At 44.8% G+C, this 15,698-nt stretch overlaps 1 protein-coding gene across 2 annotated transcripts in view; it reads left to right on the forward strand.

The window, feature by feature from the left end:
• The first annotated feature begins 1,893 nt into the window (after nucleotides 1-1,893).
• The window catches only part of PTPN9 (protein tyrosine phosphatase non-receptor type 9), a 70,657-nt gene continuing 56,852 nt past the window's right edge, over nucleotides 1,894-15,698 (forward strand). For both annotated transcript variants that reach the window (XR_005585656.1, XM_039492475.1), the window contains exon 1: nucleotides 1,894-3,127. Coding sequence is in view for 1 of the 2 variants with exons in the window: in XM_039492475.1 (XP_039348409.1) it covers nucleotides 3,095-3,127 (33 nt within the window). In the remaining variant the exon portion in view is untranslated. The remainder of the gene's footprint in view (nucleotides 3,128-15,698) is intronic.

The following is a 15,698-nucleotide window of genomic DNA, read 5'->3' on the forward strand; positions in this document are numbered from 1 at the left end:
GAGGATTTTTGCTTCTTTCCATCAATCCCTAAGCCAGTGAGAAATTTAGTAGGTAAATATTTTTTTATTTCATATATAATAACAGTGACCACTTCCGATCAGAACATGCTACAGTGAGGAGGAGTGGCTGATCTCTTTGACCACTGCTTGTTATGGATCCTGATATGTCAGGCAATTGACAAAGTGTGTCACACTGACCCCAAAGTGCAAGTGCCAGAGAGGTCAGTACACTATACAGCACAAAATGACCATTAAGGGCCATTGGTGGGCAAGGCACTCTACCCTTAGAAGACTAGGCCCCTGCTCTGAGAAGATGAACATCGAAGACAGATATTATTTACTTGTACTGCCATAGCTCCCAGGAGCCCTAGTTGTGGACTAGAACTCCATTGTTCTAGGTGCTGTACAAACACAGAACAAAAAGATGGTCCCTGCCCCCAAAGAGTTTACAATGTAAGTAAAGATGATACATTGCAATGGACTGTGGTAGACAAGATAGGGGAAGAGATAAATGTAAACAATGGGAAAGAACTAAAGCTAAGCTCTTATAAGCACAATACTTTTCAAGGACAACATAGTCTATCTCCATTGTCTCTATAATGGCCAGATGCAAGAGTGGGAGTTGATAAGAGTGGATTATCAACTCTGATCTCTGGTGAGGGGTGATCCTGTAGGGTGACACAGATCTTGGAGTCTGGGCCATGTCAGATCTTGGACTGCAGAGACTGCAATAGTCCACCCTAATCATGTCTCTTTGTGAATGTATTGGAGTGCTCAAGCAAGGCATTCGAAAAAAGAAGCAAGTACATTCTGGAAGAGAATTTGGACATGAGGAAAACAGAAGGGGAGATTTACTTTAAAAACCGTAGTTAAATGCAGATCGGATTACAGGAAACAGCCACAAAGCAGGCATCTGAAGTTGAAATCAAATGAGCCAGCTCTTTGGGCCCAGCATGAATTTTCCCTGATCAGCAGTTCTTTAGTTTCTCGTGACCTTCCACGATTTCCTCCTCAAAAGGCACTTTTTCCACATCTGTTCAGCTCCAGGGGAGGTAGGAAAGATGGGAGCTCTAGTGTAGATAAGGTAGCAGCAACCACTGCCATTTTAACCACCATGTCATGTAGACTTGTTCTGGCTTAGCCAAAATGGTAGTTAAAACACCAGTGTTATTTACCCCATGCTTGTGCTACCACAGATAGAGCTGCACTGGCAGGAATAAGAGTGGGGATTTTTTTTTTTTTTTTTTTAAACAGAGAGGGGCAAGGAGGCCTTTTAATCCTAGGCCATTCAGCTCCATACTCATGGGCAGGGCCGCTGAGAGCGGGTTCAGGCCTCGGTGAAAAATTTTGTTCGGGCCCCCCAACAAGAGTGGACTGGCTAAACAGGGCCAGGGAAGCCGGGCCCCAGGCCCCCTTCTGGACCACCAGGCCCCAGTAATTTGTACCAGCTTCCCCCCCTTGTCAGCTCTGCCCATGGGACTGACTTGAAGAAAGCATCTATAATTGTAAGACATGGCAAATTTACCCACTCGGTCACACACTGTCTTTTGTTCTCTTCCCTATAGATTTGAGCACCTTTTGTAATTACCTTCCACCCTCTTTTGATTGCATATTGTTTATCTGTGTCCTGATCCTGCTACTGGATCCCAGCAGGCAGACCTTACCACTAGTGATCTGCAGGGGCACAGGAGCCCCGCCTGCATTAACCTGATTGCCAGATCCAGGCCTTGGATTGCGTGGGCCAGTTCTTGCAAACAGCTGTGCCCATAGCGTGCCAGGCACTTTACAAACACATAAGAGAACAAAGGTCTTTTGGGGGCAAGCATGTTGTTTTCTGATCTAGCTATAATGTGCTTGGTAGACTAGAGGTGCTGTGGCAAGAATTTACACCTCAACTGGGTCACTTATAGACAATGAAGGGAGATTCTTGATCTAACGGACGGGTTTGCAGAAGTTCTCTTGCAACAGGGTGACTTCTAATATCCTCTGTTGTATGAATCTCTTTCTCCCTCCTTCCCTAGATTCCTCTTTCTGTTCCTTTTTTGACCCCTCCCTTTATCTCCCTTGCCCCAATGGATAGTTTCCTGTTTCTCTCGCCTTCCTTTGGACGAATGCCTCTCTTCCTTCCCCTCTCCTCTCCTGCTATGCAGATCTTTCTCCCTCCCTCCTTCCCTTAGATTCCTCTCCCTGGCTGTCTTCTGCTGCTGTTTGTGAATGAGACTCAGTTTCTGAATGGAGTTGCTGGGGGCTTTGGCTGGCTCATCAGGGGAAGCAGTATTGGCCAGGAGAAGGGGAGGGGGACGGGTTCTCTTTGCTTCCTTCCTCCCTCTCTGCTGCTTTTGAGGAATAAGGACTGCGAGACAGACAAGCGAGAGATGGAGGCTGCAGGAAGGAGATTCACTCTCTAAAACGAAAATACAAATGAAGAGAGGGAATTGATCGTCCTTTGCTAACTATATTCAGGAAGCAACAGCAGGGGGATCTTGCAAAGGCAGAGAAGAAAAGCCCAGGCGGATTGAGCCACAGTGTGGAGAGATTGCAAGCAGATCTTGTGGGGGGAATGAAACTTCCAGAGCAGCTGGTTTTTTTTACCCCCTTTTGTGTGTGCAATTTTCTGTAACCTGCAAAAGCTTTAATGAAACCGAGGAAGAACTAAAAGAGCCCGACGTTTGCAAAGAAACCAAAAGAATCGTTGCAATTAAGAGGAGACAAAACTGAACTTTAATTTATTTTTTTCTTTCAAGTTGCATCAGCTTTTCGGGGGAAGGGATCACTGCATTAACCTTTCCCCCTCCAAGTGTGTAGCTAATCTGCAAGAGAGACTAATGGGTGCTCCCTGGGAGCTCAGGAGCAGCGTCCCCAGTTGAGCGGGGTGCTTGAGGGGCCCCTGGCTGGGAGGGAGGGAGAGAGAGAGGCCAGCCAGCTGCCTCCCTCCGGGGTGTTGGCTGGGGGAAAAGGGGCCGGTTTGCTGGTTTTGAGTCAGGCTGGTCGATGTTTGAAAGCCCTAGCTTAAAAACTCCGAAGAAGCAAGCAGCAGCAGCCGCCACCGCCGCCTCCTCAGCAGTTTGCAAGCAGGAGGAGCTGCGGCAGCAGGATGGCCGCAGAGCTGAGCCCGGAGGAGGAGCAGGTAAAGCCGTACCCCACACTGGGCGCCCCAAAGCAGAGCGGGGGGGCGTCGCAGATCCGAACTGAGGGCTCCGGGGACGGGGCTTGTGGAAGCAAGAAAGTGGGGGGCACATACTGCTCCCCATCCCTCCCTCTGAGCTCTGTGGAAATGGGGGTGGTTGCGGGGGGCAGGGGACTGGTTTCTCGAGGGGCTGGATCAGTGCCCCGATGCCCCCCACGTTCGCTACATTCCCTTTATTCTCCCCCCGCCTTGAATTGGGGGGGCTCCCCAGCCCCTCCGATTGGGAAAGGGTCGTGGTGGGGGGAACCCATAGCCTGGTCTCCCCCTCCCTTTTGGATGGGCTGGTTACCCTCTGACGGCCCCGGGGCTCTCTCCCCTAGGGCTATTATCCCTTCCATGGGAAGCAATGGGGGGATCACCCCGATTTGGGGCCGGGGGCTTCAGGGTGGGCGGGGATGGGCTGGGGGAGCCGCGGCCTAGTCCCTGGCCTGGCGGCTGGGTCCCATGGGGACCCCCAGCGCCCCCACCCCATAGGGCTTCCCGCAGGGGGCGCCGCCCCGCCCCTGGACGAGCAGCGCGGGGGGAGGAATTGGAGGGCAGACCCCTTGTTCCGGTGGCAGCCGCCGCCCGGGGCCCGAAAGGCAAAAACAATCGGGACCATCCGCAATTTCCCAGTAGCCCCCCAGGTTCCCCGTGGTGCATGGGGTGTATAGGAGGGCGATGGGGGGCCAGCCCCCCACCAGGGGCTGCTATAGCAGGGCTTAACCCCCAGCCACATGTGGGGGCCTCAGTGTCGGACCCGGCGGAGGAGGGCAGGCCCGGGGTGTCCTGGGGTCTCCAATCTGTGCCCCTTTCCACCTTTTATCCCCCCACCCCACCCTCAAAATCATCCCGGCCCTTTTTATTCTTTTGAGTGGGGGCGGGGACGTGAAACTGAAAATTATGCAGAGAAGTTCCCGCCTCCCTCTTCCTCCTTCCCGTAATGTTTTAGGGAGTGGGGCGGGCGGGCGAGAAAAGTCTCAACTCTCCCCCAGGCCGTGTCCCCAGCTGCCCCAGAGGCTGCTGCTCAGTAGGATCTGCTTCCTGTCCCCGTCAGCTCCTGAGAGATCCTGCAGGGCAGCTTGTGCTCAGAGAAGCTGGCGTCTCTTCCTAGACCTGCCTCGGTGTGTGACCTTGGGAGGGAGTGGCTGTGTCTGTGTGCCTCAGTTTCCCCCAGTGCAAAATGGGGCTGTCCACCTCACCAGGTGTGCTGGGAGCCTTACTGCATATTTGTGATGTGCTGTCCTCCTCCCCATCCTTCCTCCCCCAAGCAAATGTGCTGTGGCAGTGGTATGAGGGGATGACTGGGATTATTGCCTCACCCATTTTAAACTGGGACCACCCCCTTTTCCTGTTTTGCCCTCTTCACTTCACTCTCTCCAAGGCTGGATTTAAGATTTTATGCTTCCCACGCCCCATTCCTCCCCATGACGTTTGTATCTTCCTGTCACTGGGTTGCGTCACTGCAGGAGGATGTTGCATACTTATAAATATAGGGACTGTGCTGTGAATTTTATAGGGGAGAGTTAACCTCATCCTGATTATGGGGGGAAGGTGGGGAAAACTGGTGGGTATGGGTTGTGCTGCTGATTCAAGCTAGCTGATTTTCCCATGCTCCTGTGCTCTTTAAAGATGTGAATTCTTATGGTCTGTATCTTTAACACTTCTGTGTCCACAGCTTCCGCCTGCTGCGCCTGGCTCTCTCCCCTTCCCATACCCAGCTGTCTTCGCCCCCCTTCCCCACCTCATTGTTCCCACTCTTCTCTGCTACCATTGTGGACTCACAACAGCTCCTTTTTCTGCCCAATCTTAGATCAGTGCCCTCTGAGCAGTCCAGAGTGGTCCTCAATCCAGCCAAGGAAATATCTCTATTCCTGGGAGTGGCGGAAGGGAAATGCAGCTTCCATCGTAGATGTATAGATCAGATATGCTACGCTTGGAGCTGTATAAAATCCAGGGCTCTGCCAGGTTCTGGTTTCAGTGGAAATAAAGCCTGATGCCCTGTACTTGCAGTGAGCTGCAGGCAGGCAGGTAGCCCCACTGTCCTGAGAGCCCCATTGAAGTCAAGGGCATGGGTCCTCACGGGCATTCATCATGGGACCGCTGGTCATTACAACATGAAGTCAGCCTCAGCAACTGGCTTCTGCATGAGATTAGAGTAAAACACGATAGTTAGGTTTTAAACAGTGGGGAAAGGGGGCCTGGACTTAAAAAAAAAAAAAAAAAAAAAAAATATACTTTGCTTTATATATTCAAAGTGTCTTTAATAAATCAATCCTCAGACCACCTCTGTGAAGTAGGAATTGTAATCACCATTTCACAGCTAAGAAAACTGAGCCACAGATGGTTTGTATGACTTGGCTCAAGGCCGCAGGAATCCGTATAAGAGCTGGAACTGGAACTCCACATCTCCTAGCCATGTGCACTCACCACAACTTTCTCTCTCCTTATAGGTCACATGAGAGATTTGTAGTAATGAAATCTAAAGTGAGGTTAATCAGATCCCATGCAGGTAGGAATTAATTCCTCCTTGTCACATCATTGCACAACTTGTCCAGGGCATTACTTTTTTGGTCGTCTTCCAAATCCTTAATTAGCGCCTCCTGTCTGAGACAGGGTGCCAGACTGGAAAGACTGGTGCTCCAATCTGATATGGCAAATCTTTTGTTAATAGATACTTGATTTTAAGGCCAGAAGAGAGCATCTAATCTGAGCTTGTGTATAATACAAGCCAGAGAACTTCCCCAAAATAAATCCTAGAAGAGTATATCTTTCAGAAAAAACATCCAGTCTTAATTTAAAAATGGTCAGTGATGGAGAATCCACCCTGACCCTTGGTAAATTGTGCCAATGGTTAATTAGAATCATAGAATATCAGGGTTGGATGGGACCTTAGGAGGTCATCTACTCCAACCCCCTGCTCAAAGCAGGACAAATCCCCAGACAGTATTTTTTTTTAACCCCCAGATCCCTCAGTGGCCCCCTCAGGGTTGTGAGTTCAACCCTTGGGTTTAGCAGGCCAATGCTCAAACCACTGAGCTATTCCTCCCTCCCAGCCACCCAAAATTACCATCATGTCTTACTCCTCCACTGTCTCTGAGTTCCTGGCTGGTTCATCATCTGTCTAAACTTCATATTCTCTTAAAATATCATGAACTGCTGTACAAATCAAGATGATTCTTGGGTTATTATTGGTAAAGAAACTGAAGTAGACCTCGATCCTGTGTAAATCAAGGCTTCACATTAAACCTGATGTAGATTTCTTTTTGTTAACATCAGACTCTACTGTTGTGGAGGAAGCCTGGTTTGCACTGAGAGTCACAGGTAAACTCCTTTATCCCAATCTCTCCAGAGTTACCAGATTTGCCCGTTGCTTTGGGATACGCTCATTTATTAGGGTTACTCTTCTGTGGAGGTGTGAGGTTCTGTAATGCCATCAATGTACTGCTTGTGTCACTTGTGTTCTCATACGGAGCTCTACTTCTCCCTGCTGCAAGTTCCCTCCCAGTGGAGCTATTCTGGAGGACCTAGGTTCCCCAGGGCTGGGTTCTTACACACCCACACCCACACCCTGAGAGGACCAGGATAATCAGCGCTCCCAAGCTGACCCCTTATATGTCCCTGGACTCAGCAGGCTGGGTCGAACAGCACCTCCAAGCTGTCACCCTCCTATGCCATGGGCACTGCACCGGAATAGAGTACACCTGAGCAGGCTCGATCGAGCAGCACTTTGAATCTGCCACCCTCATATGTCCCAGGTTCAGCATGTCCCCATCCCCACTTTCACGTTACATTTGTTCTGGTAGTAATCCACTTGATGAGCAAACCCCACAGGATTTTTGGGTGCTGCAGGGATCTTTAGCTTAGGTACGAGGAGCGTTGCTGCAGAGTGAATGGGAAACCAAAAAACATCCACGAGGGGGAGAGAGAGAGAAGCTACCACCTTAACCATGAAAGTTATTCATTGCCAGGTAATAACCATACAAGGGGAGCCAAACAAACAAAACAGTTATAATATTAAATCTAACTTAAATTTTATTATAAAAGTCAGATTTAGAAAACTATAACTGATCACACAAGTGAGGGTCAGAAGGCTACACCTAGGGAGAGAGGGTTGGGTTCTCACCGTTCCGTGAAGCTTGAATCGATCGGGGTTCCCAGGTGGTGGTGGTAACGGAGAGTCTGGAGTGCTAGAGACAGGCAGAGCCCTCAGCATGATCAGTCAAGAGAAGATGAAGTCCCAATGGAACTGATGCAGATGTTGGATCCAGGCATCAGAACACTTACTTGAGCGTGGGTAGGGGTTTTTGTAAGGAAAGAACAATGATTCAAGGGAGAACACTAGATTTTTTATGTGTAAACTGATGGCTCAAAGGAATATACCAAAGTTGTTTTGTTCAGGCTAGACAATGGGAGCTGATCATTCCTGGCTGTGGGCGGTGTTCCTTCCAGGGAGCTCACAGTGCAACTAGGGAGCTTCAGTATTTTGGATACTAATAAAGGATTTATTACTAGAATTGGTCTGATAACTACTGAGCTGGTGTGTGTAGGCGTGGGTTCATTAACATCTGGAGCAGAGGTCCCCCATCATGCAGTGCTTCCCTGCTTTTCTGGGCCCAGAGTTTCGTGTGGTTCTTGCCTTGGAATCTCTGTTCTCCATTCTGTATGCTAATAGAGATGCCTCCCTGCCCCATCTTCGATGCAAATGAGGCGAGGGGTGTTTCCTTAATCCTGTCATCCTTGTTTGGAGGGGTTTAGGTGCGCTCCCACTGCCTTTTCGTTGCTTTTTGTAAGTCTTTCTTCTGATCGGCTTTGGTTCAAGCACAGGCTGCAGGGTGGGGGGAAGGTCTTTCGTGACTCAGGCAGGCTGGACACTGTGCCCTGGTTCCCCAAGAACACAGAGCTGATAGGTAACACCAGGGAGACATCCAAAACTTTTGTTTACTAATGTTGCACTGAGGAAGCAGGAACAAATTCAATACTCATAGCTCAAAAATCCAAGCAGGGGCCTGTAGGGGGAAAAGAACTAACAGTTCTTCTGATGGAAAAATAAATTATTCCAGTTTTGACCTTGATAGTGTATCTAAAGATTTTATGCTAAAAATCCAGTGTGCTTGTTTATTTTTAAGAGCAGGTTACACAACAGTCAGGGGTGGTCTAGATAATACTTAGTCCTGCCATGCGTGCAGGGGACTGGAATACATGACCACTCAAAGTTCCTTCCAGTCCTACGGTTCTATGATTCTCTAATTTCTGTGCAGTGATCTATGGATGCTGTTTAGGCTACAGTAGAAATGCTGGGTAGTGCTGTCATTGCACCCCATTCTCCCCACCTGCCCTCACATAAATGGATATTACCGCTTTGATCCCCGGATTTCCTCCTTTAACCTCCCGTTAGAGGAGGAAGGGTTCCAGTCTTCTATGTCACTTAAAGCAGGCAATAGGAACTGTTTATCTGACCAATGCCAGCTTTTAGTTCTTGCCCAGTGTTGCTTCTATTCCGGATGTGTGAATCAGTATGTGGGGATAAAACGTTCTTTGCTCTTTTCTCTGAAAAAGAAATGGCCACTGTGGTCAAATCAGTGTGCCATGTCACCCCTGAAAACGAGGTACTTGCAAAGAATTGTTCAGTCAGTAAGGACTTGAGATCTCTGAGGTCTTGTCCACTAATGTACTGTGGATGGATCAGAAGTGCTAAATCCATTATATCCTGATGTAATTTGTACGGAATAAAATGATCTCACAACTTTTTGTTGAGAAGGTAGTGAGGATTTCTTGATGTCACTGGATACTTCTGCTTGCATCCGAAGAAGTGGGTATTCACCCACGAAAGCTCATGCTGCAAAACGTCTGTTAGTCTATAGGGTGCCACAGGATTCTTTACTGCTTCTACTGGATACTTCCACCCTGAAAATGGTGGGCTAATGGGCCAGGGCTGCAACGTTCAATAGCACAAATGTCAGGAAGTGCAATGTTTGGAGAGTTATCAATACTTTTTTAATTCCACCCTCTTGCAACAAACGTGGGACTTCTGACATAACCACATAAAAGGCATGCAGTGATTAAAAAATTCTGTGGACACTTTCACTTAAAGCAATATCGTCAACTTAACATTTGCAGAAAGAATCTGATTTGTTACCTACTACTAGGAGTAATGCTTAAGGCTCCGATCCTGCAAAGACTTAAGCACAATCTTAATTTTAAGTATGTAAGTAATCCCAATTGAGTTCCATGGGACTACTCACAGTGCTTAAAGTGAAGCATGTGAATAAATCTTTGCAAGATTGGGGCCCAAAATGATGCTGATTGAAAGAGTTTAGCAACAAGAATTATTTTTTTCCCCTGTCATTTGTTTACTTCGTGAATTTGAGCACTTTGGTCCATAGTATGTTTGTTTTTTTATTGTTTCCCTGTAAGGTCAGCTTCCCTGTTTGTTTGTGTCGGTATTTCACACAGCAATAGGAAAAGACAAACTCTTAGAAAGGGATTTTCTGGAGCATTCAGTGTTGTCCTAACTCTGCTCCCGGTGACGGCACTGAGAGTTTTATCACTGCAGAGTGGAGCAGTTAGACCAGTGCTGTGAGCCCTTTGAAAATCCTACCCTTGGCTAATATTAAAACATAACTGCAACCACGACAGTTGACAGGAGAACTGAGGGCAGGTCAGGTGGATTGGGGAGACCTGAAATGACTTTACCTCCTATTTAAACATTGATTAGATTTGAAGATAATGGTGTCCCTTTAAAAATCTAGGTGAAGGGGCAATTTCTACATAAAAGAACACACCTGCAGGCATATCACCTTGTGCTATGAGCCTGCCTCATCTCACCAGCTAAACAGGGTCAGCTTTGTTTAGTTAGCACTTGGGTGAGACATCTTAAGAAACATCCAAGTGCTGTCTAAAGTGTTGTTGATTAAGGTGGTATTCTTCCCTCTGAGTCATTTCTGAACCAGTGATCTAGCCTGGCATTGTGCTTCTGGATGCATCACTTCCCAGGCGAGAGTTAAAACCTGACAGGTTGTGGTCACTGGAGATCTTGGGGTACCTTTCACAAGAGTAGGGAAGTTAACTGTAGTGGTCTGGTGAAACTGACTAATTACATTCTGTTGACCTAAATAACTCCTGGAATTTCAGTAGAATTTATTGTTCACTTCCTGTTCTAAACGAACACGCAGTCAGAAGCATACCATTGAAGAGTTGCTGTGTTGCACCCCAGAAATGTATTCACTCTATTTACATAGTTTTTTTTTTTTTTTTTTGAGGAACAGTGTAGGGAAAAATGATTTATCTTCCGCCATACTGTTTGACTATCATGTGAGTCTCTGATTTATGGCCCTGTAACATCAGACTCTACTGCAATGCGTAAAAAAGAGATACAGTCACAAGTACTACTTACACTTCAATTTTGGATTCCCTGATTCATGTGCCATTAAAATGTCAACACAAAAATGTTTTGGATTTAATCTGCTGCTGAAAAGAGAATGCACTGGAATGCTCTTTCCAAGCATGTCTGCAAAGCCCCTACCCTCTTATTATTCAAATTTCTGCCCCCATCCCCAGTCCCCAAACTTTGCATCTGCTCTGATGGATACAAGAAATTAGTCAGCTAATTTGAAGCGAAGCTGGCAGTAGATTAGTCATGGCAGGGTCTGGGGAAGAAAGGAGGGAAGACGAGCTTGCAGTATGTGTGAGTGCTGGTCATTACCGAGATCTCTCTGCCTATCCTGTTGCTCCAGCAATTAATTCTGTCTCTTAGATATATGGACCCTCATCACCATAATATGGGAGTGCCTCACAATCTTTAATGTAACCCTTGTGAGATGGGAAATTGAGGCACAAAGAGACTAAGTGACGTTCCCAAGGTCACACAAGAAGTCTGTAGCAGAGCAGGGAATTGACTCCAGATCTTTCATGGCCCAGGCTAGAACCCAGACCCCTGGAACATCTTTCCTCTGTTTGTCTAGTTGCTGGGGCAGGGACTGTCTAGGTCAAAATCAATTAAAAAAAACAAACAACACCACTTTTTTTTAGGATCTAAATTAAATACATATTTTTCTTAAAAAATAAACCTATTTAAAATTTATGATAGCCCATGTTAAGGCCTAAACTTACTTTAATTTAAGTTATTTTAATAGCTTATGCTAACAAAATTCAAGCAGTCCATGTTTGCTACCAGAATTTTAAAGAAAGTCAAACCACTGAACTGGTGGAAATCATTGGCCAAGCACCTGGAACCAGAGTTTGCTAAAAGGCTAAACCAGCTTTTGACATCAGTAGCCTCTTCTGTAGATGAAGAAAAAATATTTTCTTCATTTAGGTTTATTCAGCTATTTCTGTGCAATGACAAGTTCATTCAAAGTTGAGACAGCAATTGGGAGCCGATAAAGTAAGAAAGCATTTCTTCTAATCTGTGAATAAAAATAAGGTGTAAGAGGATAAGATCTACTAGTTCTAAAATCTTGAAGGACGTGGTGACCCGAAACAGTAAGTTCAGTTCACTAACTACAGGTTAGTGAATACTTCCTTTGTTTAATAAATCAGTTAGTTTTAAATGCAAAACATCTTTTGATAAATTTATATTTTCTGTCGTATTCCAGTATAATTGAGATAATTGTCTTTAATACAAAATCAATTTAAAAATGCAGGCTTTGTACATTTTGAGTTTAATTCAAATTTCCATCCAAATGCAGTTTGACACAAATCACAAGTACAAAAATTAATAATCTAGTAAATAAATGCATCAGTCACTGTTGTGTAACATAATAAAAATTAAGAATCAGAATAAATGCAAGTTAAGCTATTAAACAGCTTAAATAAACACGTATGGCTATTTTGTATCTTCCTGGTTATCAAAAAGAAGCACCAAATGTAGTGTAAAGGCTGTATTTAGTTGCAAATCTGCATGTTTTCATGGTTACCAACCAATGCGAATGAACTGTTCTTTAGGAAAATAATTTTAAAAGTACAAATGCAAAACAAGATTAAAATCAGTTCTAAATCAAGGATTCCTGTGCTTGCTGATTTTAAATCACCCATTTTAATCCTCATTTAATCCTTTTGATTTAAATCCGTCCACCCTGGTCTGTACAGTACCTACCACATGTTGGGAGCTACCACCATGTGAATAGCATGTCAGTAATTATTACACTTTTTAAAAAATCCCATCTGTTTCTATTAGAATGTTTTGGGTCTCAAGCAGCCAAGTGGATTATTGCATTTTAAATGGTTGTGTAGCAGAATTATAATAGAAGACTCCATACGCGTGATAGAGATCACTTGCTCCAGGTGAGTAATAGAGAATGTTAATCAAATAGCACATCTCTCCAGGGAAGATGAAGTCCATCATTTATTTAAAATTGTGGTTTTAGTTCTTATTTTCGATATTACTGTTACCCAGGTGCTAGTTTAGATCAATGGTGAGGATATTTGAGGTTTGTAACACTTGGGAGTAAATATCTGAATTGTAAAACATGAAACATTTTATGTCTTTAAATAAAAACAGAACATGTTTTCTCCTCTCTCCCTCCCTCACAATATGTCCTCGCCTTTAGGATAAGCACTAAAAAGGGTGTGTTTTGGAAAGTTATGAGACCTTGAAAGCGAAGCCTTAAGGGCAAACAGGCTTCATAAACTCTAACTATAAAGAAATGCAAATACACATGTGTTAATGCAATGCTACGGTTGCAAACTTGCAGCGAAAAAGTCAGGAAACACAAAAGCTAAGTCCTTGTAGCCGTGTTTCCTCATCTGTCTTTGAAAATGGACCAAATTTTCAAAAGCTGGCCTTCACCATTTGCATCCACACATAATTACGGTAAAGTTTTAGGCCTGCAGTTATCTGTGGCCACAATTTCTGTCACTTGGACATCTAAGTACCTGATCTGCAGTGCTGAGGTATCTGCAGCCCCAACCCTGCAAATGATTGTGCATGGGAGACTGGCAAGTTCCCGGCCTATAGGACTTAACTGTGCCCAGAAAATTACATTCACAAAAAGGGAAGGCCCAGTTAAGGCATGGTTGCATATCAGGCCTTCTCTGTATTAAGGTATTAAATTAACAGCCTCCCTTGTAATCCAGATTTCTCAATACAGCATTCGTGAATTAACTTTATCCTTAACAACTGCATTTCCTGACTGATAAAAGCACCTACCTAACTTAAAGCAATGACAGGGCTTTTGCATTTAATTCCCTTGTTTAAAAATAAAAAATAGCTATAGCACTATGGAATTGGGCAAAATAGAACTGCGCAGCGCCATAAATTCCAGCAGCCTGTTCGTCATTGTCTGCATGGGAAAGTGATACCGATAGAAAGTGAGAAGGAATTTAAAGCTCTGTAGTAATATCTGTATAATTCCCCAGATACACACTCTTGTTCTGGCACAAATGTGGCTATTGTCAGTTTATCTTATGTCACTTTGGAAGTAGTTTAAACTAAGCCCCAAAACCCCCCAAAAAACAAAAGAAGAAACCCACTCGTACTCCAGAATCGGAGTGTTCGGATTAACTCGTACTACAGTTAACTGTAGTGGAGTTAAACTACAGTGTAACTATACTGGCCTAACTGGAAAAAATTCCTTTGTGGACAAGCCCTTAGATACACACATCCAATCTACCTCCAAGACTCTCTGCTCTCACACAATTTCATTTTTCTTGCAGCTCCACAGGTTTTATACCACACCGGTATGTGGATACAGAAAAAGACCAGGTGCAGCATTGTGTATGTGTTGGGTTGGAAAGATTAGATTTGCATTGATGTTTACTGACATTCACCAAGTTCATACTTCCATTGATAATAGAAATTTACAGAAAGGTAAAAATAAGAAAAATGCTGTTTGAGAACTTATTAGTGACTGTCATTAAATAATTGTCTGACTCCATCCCCATCATTTCTGATAACTGTGAAAATTTAAATAGATATAAATTAGGAGGAAAAAAATGGTTAAAAATAAACATTGATCTTATCCATTGAACTGATAAAAATGCAAATTGAGTTCTGCAAAGCTAACATGCGTGCATGAAAATTAGGGCTTGTCTACACGTGAAATGCTATGGCAGCACAGCTGCAGAGCTTCAGTGTAGACGCTACCTACACTGACGGGAGGGGTTCCACCTCCCTGAGAGGCAGTAGGTAGGTGATGGAATAATTATTCCGCTGACCTAGTGCTTCCTTCAGGGGTTAGGTCAGCTTAACTTTGTCACTCGGGGTGTGGATTTTTCACATGTCTGAATGACGTAGCTGAGTTGATGTAACTTTTTCATGTAGACCAGGTCTTAATATTGAATCACTTCCAGTTTACTGTGGGAAGCCTTTTATCAGCAAGGTCTAACTATACATAGAGCAGGATTTTCAAAAGTGCTCAAGAGTTGGCCTAACTCTGCTGCTAGAGTCCATTTAAAAATTCCCGGTGATGTCAGGCCAATGCCAAGTGCCTTGGGAAATCCAACCTGTGCACTGTTAAAGTTCAGCTGGTTTTGACTTACTTGTTCTCAAGATTTTTTTTTTTAAATGGGCAAGTTTTTAACTCCTTGTTCCTGTAACTAGACAATGGCAGAACAAATTTTGCTCAGAGAAAAACGCACATCAGCTGCGAGGGCAAGGTTTGTCCCAAAGGTAGAACTTTGAGGAGAACTGTGAGTGAAAGCAGGGGGTGTTATCCTGGAAGGCGAGTTGGCACCATAAGTGCAGTGTGTGCGATTTGAAAACTATAATCAAAATGGAGAGAAATTCATTATTGCCGGAATGTACTACAAACTGCAAAGCATGATGGGAACAGTGGAAAACAGAAAAGTAGCAGGCTGCACAAACACTGAGTAATGAATTAGATTCCTTCTAATTAAGGATCTGTTTCAGCAAGAAATTACCCTGGGACCTCTGTGTCCAAAAGCGAAAGGTGTATCTATCTGAGCTAAAGGCAAACCTGTGTTGCTGTCAGTAGTAACCCTATGTGAGGCCCTTAAACAGTTCAGTGCGCAATAGACACACATGTCCAGACTCCGTTTTTTCCCCCTGTGGAAGTCTCCATCCAAGCGCTGCCCAAGCCCAGCCTTGCTAAAGTCTGAAGTCCTCTGTTTAACCCACAGCACTGATACTGAAGAGCAGAGGCAAGACCAATGTAACCTTTCCCCACACTGCTCTGCCAATTAGCCTCAATCATGACGTAGAGGGATTGGCTCTAGCCGTGAGAAAATAGTTTTTCCATGTCCAGTCACTCCGTGTTCTCCCCAGTTTGCTAGCCAAGAAGGCTGTCATTTATGGTGGTGGTTGTCTTGTGATGGCCCCATCTACTGGGAATGGAGACCACTGATTCTTTTCTCAGAAATCCAGTGTTGCCATTCTGTGACTCCTGTAATTTATTCATCACAGGATAGACTTATACAACTGCTGTATCATCTGATTTTTCGTACACAACTAATGTTACAGTTTAAAGTCCCAGTCCTATAAACACTTGCATAAAGTAGCTTAGTTCAAACACAGAGGTCTTCCAGGGGGTACTTCAAACCGTCTAGATATTTGCCTAGTTATACCACAGGC

Source organism: Mauremys reevesii, linkage group 10 (genome assembly GCF_016161935.1).
Source record: "Mauremys reevesii isolate NIE-2019 linkage group 10, ASM1616193v1, whole genome shotgun sequence".
Lineage (NCBI taxonomy): Eukaryota > Metazoa > Chordata > Testudines > Geoemydidae > Mauremys > Mauremys reevesii.